Genomic DNA, 11,870 nt, shown 5'->3' with positions numbered 1-11,870 from the left:
AAGTAAAAGATGGTTAGAGTGAAGTAAAACATGGTTAGAGTGAAGTGTATGTCATCTATTCTTGCAGTGCTCTGTAATTCCATTTCAGTGAAGTAAAACATGGTTAGAGTGAAGTAAAAAATGGTTAGAGTGAAGTGTCTGTCATCTATTCTTGCAGTGCTTTGTTTTTCCATTTCAGTGAAGTAAAACATGGTTAGAGTGAAGTATTCTAGTGTTATAGTGAAGTTTCTGTCATCTATGATTGTAGTGCTCTGTTTTTCCATTCAGTGAAGTAAAACATGGTTAGAGTGAAGTAGTCCATGGTTAGAGTGAAGTAAAACATGGTTAGAGTGAAGTGTCTGTGTAGTGCTTTGTTTTTCCATTTCAGTGATGTAAAACATGGTTAGAGTGAAGTATATTTTTGCTCACAGTGAAGTATATATTTCTTACAGTGGTTTACGTACCAAAATGTCCCGATGATTTGAAACCAAAAATTGGACAAAGTTTCATGACCCTTGATCGTGCATTGGACTTCTACAACAATTATGCTCGATATGTTGGGTTTGACACCCATAAGAAGGGATCAAAAAAGGAAAAAGATGTCATTACTTGGATTTATGTGGTTTGTAGCCGAGAAGGTACAAAGCAAAGAAAAAATGAACAACATGAGGTGAAACGCAAGCGTTCTTCTATTAAGTGCTTTTGTAATGCTAAAGTGTCTTGGAAGTTTTTTATGGGTGTTGGTTATGTTATACAAAGTTTTGTTGAAGAACATAATCACGAGATGGTTGAGGAACGCCATAAGCGTTTTATGAAGTTGAACCGCAATTTGGATTTAGTCCATCAGAAATTCATACTTGATTGCGCTAATGCAAATATCGGTCCAACTTTAAGTTTTAGCTTACTCAAGGAAGTACTTGGTGGATTAGATTATGTAGGGTGTACTGTTTTAGAAGTACGCAACTACAGACGCGACCTTAGAGCATACGTGGAAGGAGCTGATGCACAAATGCTATTAAATGAGATGCGCAGGAAAAAGGAACTTTGTGGAGCATTTACATATGAATTTGAGGTCAACTCAAAGGATAGACTGACACGTTTGTTTTGGTGTGATCCAACTGCCAAGAGAAATTATCATATGTATGGTGATATTGTTTCTTTTGATACGACATACTCAATAAATAGGTACGTGCACACTAATTACATTCACATGCCTTGTTCTTTATTGAGCATTTAGTGAACTACAATAAGCTTACAGTGAAGTATATTGAGCATGGCTTATATTGTACTGTTTTTATTCATTTTAGTGAAGTATAATGAGCATTTAGTGAACTACAATATTTGCTTACAGTGAAGTGTATTGTGCATGCTTGTATTGCTTTGTTTTTCCAGTTCAGTGATGTAAAACATGCTTGTAGTGAAGTGTTCCAGTGTTAGAGTGAATTGTCTGTCATCTATGATTGTAGTGCTTTGATTTTCGATTGCAGTGAAGTAAAACAAGGCTAGAGTGAAGTATTCCAGTGTTAGAGTGAAGTGTCTGTCATCTATGATTGTAGTGCTCTGTAATTACATTTCAGTGAAGTAAAACATGGTTAAAGTGAAGTAAAACATGGTTAGAGTGAAGTGTCTGTCATCTATGATTGTAGTGCTTTCTTTTTCCATTTCAGTGAAGTAAAACATGGTAAGAGTGAAGTAAAACAAGGCTAGAGTGAAGTATTCCAGTGTTAGAGTGAAGTGTCTGTCATCTATGATTGTAGTGCTCTGTAATTCCATTTCAGTGAAGTAAAACATGGTAAGAGTGAAGTAAAACAAGGCTAGAGTGAAGTATTCCAGTGTTAGAGTGAAGTGTCTGTCATCTATGATTGTAGTGCTCTGTAATTCCATTTCAGTGAAGTAAAACATGGTTAGAGTGAAGTAAAACAAGGCTAGAGTGAAGTGTCTGTCATCTATGATTGTAGTGCTTTGTTTTTCCATTTCAGTGAAGTATTCCAGTGTTAGAGTGAAGTATTCCAGTGTTAGAGTGAAGTGATTATTATTTATGTCTTATAGTGATTTTAACATGTAGGTACTGCATGATATTTGCTCCATTTACGGGCAAGGATAATCATGGTCGCCCTGTGACATTTGCTGCTGGCCTTTTATCCAAGGAAAGTGCCGACTCCTTTTCATGGTTATTTAAACAATTTGTGAAATGTATGGGTGTGGCTCCAAAGCTAATCGTAACCGACCAAGATTTAGGAATGAAAGTTGCTATTGCAGAGGTTCTTCTTAGTACGAGACACAGGTGGTGCATGTGGCATATAATGAATAAAGTTGCTGACAAATTGCCAAAGACATGCTTGGTAGTGAAGAACTAAAGAAGGAATTGAATGCATGTGTTTGGTCGGAGTTGATAGAGCCTGATGCATTTGAAGAATCTTGGCATGCTATAATGGAAAGATATGGGCTGGCCAATAATGACTGGTTTTCATCAATGTTTGCATCTAGAAAGTTTTGGGTTCCAGCCTTTTTCCGTGATTTTCCGATGAGCTCGTTGATAAAGACAACATCTTTGTCTGAATCACAGAATAACTTCTTTAAAAGGTACTCAAAGTGTCGGGCTAACCTTATGCTATTTTATATTAACTATAACCATGCTTTGGAGGCTCAGAGAAGTAATAGCACAAAGCTTGAATACTATGATTCAACAAAAGTGCCTATATTGCGAACAGAATTGGAAATTGAGAAACATGCGTCAACAATATATAGTGGTAGTGCTTTTAATGCAATTCAAGAGGAGATAGTTTATGCATGTTTCTCTTTGTCTTGTTCAACTCTAGGAATGTCTACCAATAGAGAGAATGAAGTATAAAACATAAATGACAAGGATTCAAACTCATGGACAGTGACTTACTCCATTGGCGATGACACCTATTTGTGTGGATGTAAAAAGTTTGAGAGACTTGGTCTATTGTGCAGCCATATACTTTGTGTGTTGAAATATAAGTTTGTTAAGTTGATACCCGAGAATTTGCGTGGATGGAGATGGTTGAAGTCACAGTTTGTGAAGCCAATACATGGAGGCTTTTGTGATGATGAAGAAATACTCTCTGTTGTGGACGAGAAGAAGATTGCATTTAAAAACTTGTATGCATTATTCTTTGAAATAGCACAAAGTATTGAAGGGAACATTGACCAAATCAATGCATTTACTGCAATTATTGAAGAAGGTAAGAAGCAGCTTCTCGGAAGTGTTGTTCTGTCTTCGACAGAGAAGAGAGCATTGATTGAGAATTTCTATGGCTCACAAGTTCCAAACATTATTGAAGTTCATCCTCCTAATGTTGTCAGTACAAAGGGAAGTGGTAGTAGGAGAAAATCCAAGAAGGAGTCGGCAATGAAGTTAGCAATGAAACCAGGCCGAAAGTGTGGAAATTGTCATGTGATTGGACACCATGATTCCAGGAACTGCAAAAAGGTGAATGAGAAGGCAAAACAGAGGCAGTGAGTATTTGGAAAGAAACAGTTCACTTTGTAGCCTTTTTAGAGCACCAATGACTCATTTTTATTACACTTTTGAGTGATTTTTATCTCAATTCAAACTTTGTTTTTATGTTAAGCTCAATTGCGAATAAATTCAATTTTATTTGTGTTCGTTTTACTGCTTATTACATGTTTTGGTTCATTTATAGTGATGTAATATTGATTATCGTGTAATAAACAAGAATAGATGACAAATACTTCACTCTAACATTGGAATACTTCACTCTAGACTTGTTTTACATCACTGAAATGGAAAAACAAAGCATTACCATCATAGATGACAGACACTTCACTCTAACACTGGAATACTTCACTCTAGCCTTGTTTTACTTCACTCTTACCATGGTTTACTTCACTGAAATGGAAAAACAAAGCACTACAAGCATAGATGACAGACACTTCACTCTAACCATGTTTTACTTCACTCTAACCACGTTTTACTTCACTCAAATGGAATTACAGAGCACTACAATCATAGATGATAGACACTTCACTCAAACACTGGAATACTTCACTCTAACCATGTTTTACTTCACTGAAATGGAAAAACAAAGCACTGCAAGCATAGATGAGACACTTCACTCTAACCATGTTTTACTTCACTCTAACCATGTTGTACTTCACTCTAACCATGTTTTACTTCACTGAAATGGAATTACAGAGCACTACAAGCATGGATAAACAGACACTTCACTCTAACACTGTAATACTTCACTCTAGCTTTGTTTTACTTCACTCCAATGATGTGCATTGTGTATATAGTGAACTATATTGTGCATATAGTGAACTATATTGTGCATATAGTGAAGTAAATAGCTCGACAGTAAATAGGAACTAACTATTGAATTTAAATGAAGTTTTGTACAATATTTCATGAACGCTTGAAGTTTACAATCATGTTTTCCACATCTATGTCCATGTTTTTCTCACATTCTTTATAATGCTTTGATATTGTTACCATGTTTTTTAATGACTCATGGTTTATTTCTGACAACATTAATGCGCTGCAATACTTTGCTCTTAGTCTTTGGAGTATTTCCTTGCTCCTTGTAGATAATCCACATTTCCAATCTTGTTCCCGCTCACCATAATAACATTCCATATGTCTCATCAAAAAAACTCCACAATCTTCTGCATTTGATGTTGTTCTCCAAGACATTTTTAGCCTCTTTATGGTAACATCCTTTATTGATTTGCATTGCACGTGATAACCCATTTTTGTCAAATAATGACAAAAATACATTCTCTGCAATATATTATCATGAATATCAGAGGTAGTTCACTGTAAAGAGTATTCTAGTTCACTGTAATCACAAAATACTTCACTATATATCATGTATACTTACCACAGTTTCAGGTATGCTACCATAATTGATTGTGATGTCCTCATCACTACCATTCTTTGAATTGTCAATCACCACTATGCTTTTAGTGCTAAATCTAAAGCATATGGTGTAGTAATGTTCCGCAGCACAAATTGGAAAGAACACCTACAAAGATGATAACAATTTCAGAATAAAAACAACAGTGAATATAACAAAGAATCTTTTATATTCAATATTTACCAAATCTACGTCGACCCACTTGAAATACGGAATTTGTTTAATCTCATCTTCTAGATTGCTACAGAATCTATCAATTGTGGTGTTGATGTCCGCCCCATCAGGCCGTTGTACAACTGTATACAGCTGAAAGATGAGACAAGTCAAATCTGGATATAAATAATTCACTATAGTGAACATATAGTGAAGTAAACATGCTTTATAATGAACATATACCATCAGTTCATTTTTCAAAATTTATACTATTCTTACACATAGGTATGTTGTAAAAAACAGGCGCCTCGATGAAGATAGAGCCCTGTATTCTTCCATGTTATTCAAATAAGATGCCCACGCGTTGATCACACCCACTTCTACTAGCTCATGCGGCAACAGTGAACAAAATTCTCTTTTTGTTACAATTACAACATCATCATCATACAATATGTTGTCCCTGTTCAAACATGTATGTGTGTTAAGATTTCTTTTGTATATTTTTTCTTCTAAATAAGAACTATAATATAAATCTTACTCATTTAATTTAGGTGTTGTCATAATCCAAAAAAATATTTGTGACTCTTGCAAGGTAAACTTTGTTTTTGCCTGAACCATTCTTTCATAGAATGGAGATCGCAGAGCAGCGGCTTTTCTCTTCTCAGCTTTTGAACGTATTGCCATTTGTTCAATCCTAGCACTTGCCTGTCAGGGCAAGAATGAGATGAAAACTTCACTATATTGTTTATATACTTCACTTTATAAGACATAGTTCACTGGATGTGTATTTTTACATTACTGAAATAGAAAAATAGAGCAAGTTTTACTTCACAATAACCATGTTTTACTGAAATGGAAAAAAAAGCACTACAAGCATGGATAAACAGACACTTCACTCTATAACTGGAACACTTCACTCTAACACTGGAATACTTCACTACAAGCATGTTTTACATCACTGAAATGGAAAAACAAAGCACTACAATCATAGATGACAGACACTTCACTGTAACACTAGAATACTTCACTCTAGCCATGTTTTACTTCACTGAAATGGAAAAACAAAGCACTTTAAGCATGGATGACAGAGACTTCACTCTAACACTAGAATACTTCACTTTAACCATGTTTTACTTCACTGCAATCGAAAATCAAAGCACTACAAGCATAGATGACAAACACTTCACTCTAACCCTTGAATACTTCACTCTAGTCATGTTTTACTTCACAATAAGCATTTTATCAATTCTTACAATATCCGGATCGTAAACTACTAATTCGGTTGTACGATTTTGTTCAGCTTCTTTCAATTCTGACTGAATGCATTCATCATCACCACCTATCCCCATGAACGCTTCTAATGCAGACGCAATTTGGACATCCACATTGTCATCCTATTTTCATAACAAGAAAAGAATATCAAATATAAATACCACAATACAAATGTACTAGATATCTGTATTACCTTCAATTGTGTGTTTTTTAATCCTCCTTTAGTTAGATCAGCACAAAATTCTTTTGTCACCTGCATATAGTGATATGTATTTAATCATAAATACAAAAACTTAAAAGGTAGATATAAACAAGAAGTAAAAAAGTATTATAAATTAAAATACAGCATCATAGAAATTTTTTTAGTTCACCCTGAATCATATGTCAAGTTTTAAAACACAACAGACCAAAATCAAAATCAAATTGTTTGCATCATTCCAACACTTCAACTTACATCTTTCTTTTCCAAGTTAATATCAGGAAAAATTGATGTGCCTTCAGCCACTAGTTTGCTCTTTTCATCATAGATTTCCATCATCTTTTCCATGAGATCAATCCACTCTGGATTATCCTCTTGATCGACTTCCATAGCATGTGTCATATTATCAATTGGATTTGACACAGCTTGTTCGACTCGAGCAACCTCGACACCCACCATTCTAAGGGCAGTTACTGCTACAACCTTGAAGCAATTGATGTCTTTGCTAGTTGCCGGAGCATTCTTTATACAGTTCATCATTTTTTTAATAGAAGCTGTAGCTTCCCTTATTGAACTTTTTATTTCATCATTTGAAGAAGCTTCCTCAGTTGTTGGCAAAGTATTCCCAGGAGCTTCATTAGTTGAAGGAGCTTCGGTTGTTGGAAGAGTTTTCACAGGAGCTTCATCATTTGGTGGGAGAGTATTCTCAGTGGTAGAAGGGACAGGGGCAGTGACAATGATTGAATCATTATTGACATATAAAGCTTCAATGGAGACCGGGTCAATAATGCTTTCTATGCTTCCTCGGCCTATAACACCACCATTTTTGAATTCCAACTGACCTCTTTCCCTAAGAAGGGTGGTTGTCCAGTTCCGGACAGTGGGAAATCTTCGAACCACCATCCTCGTCCTGTAGACAACCCTATCAACATAGCATGCCTGCAAAAAGGTTCAAACATGGATTATAAGCTGGGACGACAAACACTTCACTCTAACACTGGAATACTTCACTCTAACCATGTTTTACTTCACTGAAATGGAAAAACAAAGCACTACAATCATAGATGACAGACACTTCACTCTAACACTGGAATACTTCACTCTAACCATGTTTTACTTCACTATAAGTTGTGCTTAAATTAGAAAACTCACCAATAAGAAAGTGATGGGTCCAGTGAATAGAGTGGATTTGTTCTTTTTTTTTCCAGCTATCATGTGCTGTGATTAGCACATTCAAAACATAGTTGCACCAGTTGTACTTTCTCACATTGGAAATGTTGTCTATATAGTCCAATATTCTTCCATCACAAATCCCATTTGCAGATGGTGAGATCAGCACAGAGTCCAACAGTACAAGAAAAACTTTTTTAAACAACTCACCACCATCTACATCAGTATCAAGCTGGTCTTGCAAATCAGTTGCGTAGATTGAATTTCTGTCCTTCTTCAAAGCTTTTGCAATGTTCTGCATATCATCGTTTATGTAATACTTCTTTTCAATATTTATCTTCCACTCCCCTCTTGGCAATCCCAAGGTCGCATGCACATCCTCCTCAGTGATATGCAACGGCTCATCATCAATTAACTTGATTCTTGTGCAGTTGTCTAGATTAAAATTCTCCAGGAGTGAAAATGCCATTTCCGCAGGAATACTTCTGATCTTTAGATGGACAAGCTGCCCGAATCCCATCTCTTCCAGCGCAGCTAGTTGTCTTTTGTTCATCTTCTCTATGGCATCAACTAGATTTTTAATTCCTACCTTGACAACAAGTTTCGGTCTCCTGATTTTAATATTTTCAAAATCATGCGACACCATTTTTTTCTTTCCTTTAGCCTTATTCTGCTTCTTTGCAGCAGACTCTTCATTGTCATCATTTAAACCTTTTCTCTTTGAGCCTAGAAGAAATAATACAAAAAAAATTACTTCACTGTACTGTATCACAAACACTTCACTCTAATACTGGAATACTTCACTGAAATGGAATTACAGAGCACTATAATCATAGTTTACAGACACTTCACTCTAACACTGGAATACTTCACTCTAACCATGTTTTACTTCACTGAAATGTAATTACAGAGCACTACAATCATAGATGACAGACACTTCACTCTAACACTGGAATACTTCACTACAAGCATGTTTTACATCACTGAACTGGAAAAACAAAGCAATACAAGCATGCATAATACACTTCACTGTAAGCAAATATTGTAGTTCACTCTAACACTGGGATACTTCACTCTAGCCTTGTTTTACTTCACTCTAACCATGTTTTACTTTACTGAATGGAAAAACAGAGCACTACAATCATAGATGACAGACACTTCACTATAACACTAGAATACTTCACTCTAACACTGGAATACTTCACTGAAATGAAAAAACAAAGCACTGCAAGCATAGATTACAGACACTTAACTCTAATTTGTGCCATATACATAATATATTTCATTAAGATACTAAATAATTAAATAACTCACATTGAGGTCTATCATGAATATACTTCGACCTCTTTTCAGAATAATCAGTAGTATTTTGTTTGGAAGGTTTATCCTCCCTATTCTTCATCCTTTTCTCTGCAACATCTGCAACATCTGCAACATCTGCTTCATTTGTAGTAGAAGCTGTAGTTTTTTGTTTGGAAGGTCTATCCTCCCGATTTTTCATCCTTTTCTCGGCATTAAGTGTTTCATCCTCCCGATTCTTCATTCTTTTCTCGACAACAATTGCTTCATTTGCTGAATCTTTATGACCTTTCATTTGTTCTATAGAAATACATAAAATTAGAATATTCTTTCTTTTCATATGCATATAGAATCAAAAGACTGAAATTATTTCATGAAACCTTTAAGTATGTCGATTGGTACAATCTCAGCCGCAATTTCTGCTAACCTTTTTTCCACTGAAATATCAAGCATAATACAAAAAATTTTACTTCATTGTAGATAACAAACACTTCACTCTAACCATGGACTACTTCACTCTAGCCACGTTTTACTTCACTCTAACCATGTTTTACTTCACTGAAATGGAAAAACAAAGCACTAGAAGCATAGATGACAGAAACTTCACTATAACAGTAAAATACTTCACTCTAACCATGTTTTACTTCACTGAATTGATAAAACAGAGCACTACAAGCATAGATGACAGACACTTCACTCTAACACTGGACTACTTCACTCTAACCATGTTTTACTTCACTCTAACCATGTTTTACTTCACTGAAATGGAAAAACAAAGCACTACAAGAATAGATGACAACCACTTCACTATAGCACTAGAATAGTGTAATACTTCACAAACACTTCACTCTAATAATGTAATACTTCACTAAATGAAAAACAGAGTATGTATTTGTTAATGTAATACTTCACTAATAATGTAATACTCACGATCGGAGTCTACGGTTGTTGTTTTTCTTTTTTTCTCTCGATCAAAACCTACACAAAAAAATAGAAGTAGTTAACTGTAGTGATTAACTGTAAGCAGATGTTCATATGTTTGAATTTGCAGAATTCTCAAAACTAACTTTTATTCTAAAACTAAATCTAAATTAGAATGAGAAATCTAAATCATAAACTAGTAGAACAACTTGCATTTTGAAAAATCTTTCTGATTTGGATTCATTGTTCGACTATGGATGAAGGCGACGGCGATTGCAGACGCGATGGATGGAAACGGCGGCGATTGCAGGAACGAGAAGACGGCGACGATGGATGGAGACGACGGGAAGAATAGTGAAGGCGGGATCGATTGATTTGCGTAATTAAAATTGTTAACCTAATTTTATTAGAGAAGTAAATTTGTGTTAGAGTGAACTGATTTCTCCTTTAAATTCGAAAATCACATGTGTTAAAACTAGCCCTTGATTTTCTTAATCTTGTGGCTGTGATTTGTTCTCTAGTTATATACTTAAGGGGCATTTGCCACATATCACTACTCTATATATATATATATATATATAGCAATGATTGTTGTTAAACATGAAATTTGGTTAAATTATGGTGGGTCCTACAACTTTAAAAATTAGTCCGGAGAATCATGAAGTTTGGATTTTTCGCAATTGTTTATGACAAAAATACCATTTAGTCTATGTGTAATATATATTGTTGATGGTTTTTAACAATACAACTTTGTATTATTTGTGAATAGAGGTTTTAATTTAACTCATCGATGATAACGTCCACGTATAATTTCTTAATTGTTATATTAATTACAAATTTATGGAAAACTTTGTTAGTTTTTTGATAATTTAATTATCTCTGGACAATTTTATCTAACTGAATGTGTCTTAATAATTTGTTGGGCTGAGAGGATAGGGCTTATAAGGGAAGGAAATATGGTCAACACTGAAGTTGAAACCTCTGTAATAATTTATCCATTTATTCCATATCACATACTTCTATGCTTCGAGTATTTATTTATCATCAACTACATATGGGCCTCATCCACAAACCGCTATCACAATGAATTTTTTAGGATGCATGGTCAAAAACCCAGTAACCCACGGTTAAGACATGTTTTATTTAATTATATTAAAAAAGGGAATAAGGATATGCTAACATTATTTTTGCTTGTATATATACATTTATACAAACGTAATGTAGGTTGGGTTAACATGAGTTACATGATAACCACTACTACATACTATCATCAAAATTGACAAAAATGCATTCAACCAATTAAAAGCTACTTAAACAGATTTGAGTGAATTAAGTTGTGATTTAGAGTCTGAATTATTGTTTGTTTACCAATGAAATGTTGTCTTTGAGGTTGTGAAGGAAACTGCTCAACTAATTGAAAGTACATTTCAAGTTAGTTGGTGAAAGTGAATATGTGAGAGGTACGTGTCACCTTTTTAATATCTTCGTCCTAATCACACCACAATTCAACTTATCATATTAAGTACAAATTGAAGAAAAAAAATGATGTGATAAAGTTCCAAATCACTCCAAGCCTCTAAGCAATATTATACCTAATATTTGATGGATGTAAAAGCTCGAATTAAGTACATTTCACAACAACCCTAAAACCCACATGAATTTGAAAGAAAAATAAAATGATAGTACTAGAATTTAAGATGAACTTAAAGGCTTTAATTTAAGGCCTCCATAAATGCATGTATGTGTATCACTTATTATCTGTTTTGCACCTTATTTAAATAATTAAAATACTGGTCAAGTTTTCCTCAATCTATAGTGACTTTATTATTCCTATATCAATCTTTGGAATTTGTCCATGCTATCCCAATGTTTAATAATTGTATCAGTTATATCTCAGTTTTTTTAATTTTTATACGTAGTACTACTAATCTTTAACATGTATGGATTTTATTATCAAAATTTCAGTAGTCCAA

At 34.4% G+C, this 11,870-nt stretch overlaps 1 protein-coding gene across 1 annotated transcript; it reads left to right on the top strand.

Moving 5' to 3' along the window:
- The first annotated feature begins 487 nt into the window (after positions 1–487).
- On the top strand, positions 488–3,466 carry LOC148932810 (protein FAR1-RELATED SEQUENCE 5-like). The gene is made up of 4 exons (XM_089065236.1): positions 488–1,164; positions 2,045–2,263; positions 2,326–2,562; positions 2,938–3,466. The coding sequence occupies exons 1-4, from the start codon at positions 488–490 to the stop codon at positions 3,464–3,466; spliced, it is 1,662 nt and encodes a 553-aa protein (XP_088921362.1).
- Positions 3,467–11,870: the final 8,404 nt, after the last annotated feature.

Source organism: Salvia hispanica, chromosome 2 (assembly GCF_029641045.1).
Source record: "Salvia hispanica isolate PSC_SH4W2 chromosome 2, Shi_PSC_v1, whole genome shotgun sequence".
In the NCBI taxonomy this organism is placed as follows: domain Eukaryota; kingdom Viridiplantae; phylum Streptophyta; class Magnoliopsida; order Lamiales; family Lamiaceae; genus Salvia; species Salvia hispanica.
Note: the sequence above shows the minus strand (reverse complement) of the source record. Positions and strands in the feature narration are given on the sequence as shown.

Bases quoted from the DNA above. Each gene is read 5' to 3' on its own strand.
- LOC148932810 (XM_089065236.1), top strand. From the start codon at position 488: ATGACCCTTGATCGTGCATTGGACTTCTACAACAATTATGCTCGATAT. The intron at 2,264-2,325 runs GTGGTGCATGTG...CATGCTTGGTAG, and splicing joins CTTCTTAGTACGAGACACAG to TGAAGAACTAAAGAAGGAAT. The intron at 2,563-2,937 runs GTACTCAAAGTG...TCTATTGTGCAG, and splicing joins CAGAATAACTTCTTTAAAAG to CCATATACTTTGTGTGTTGA.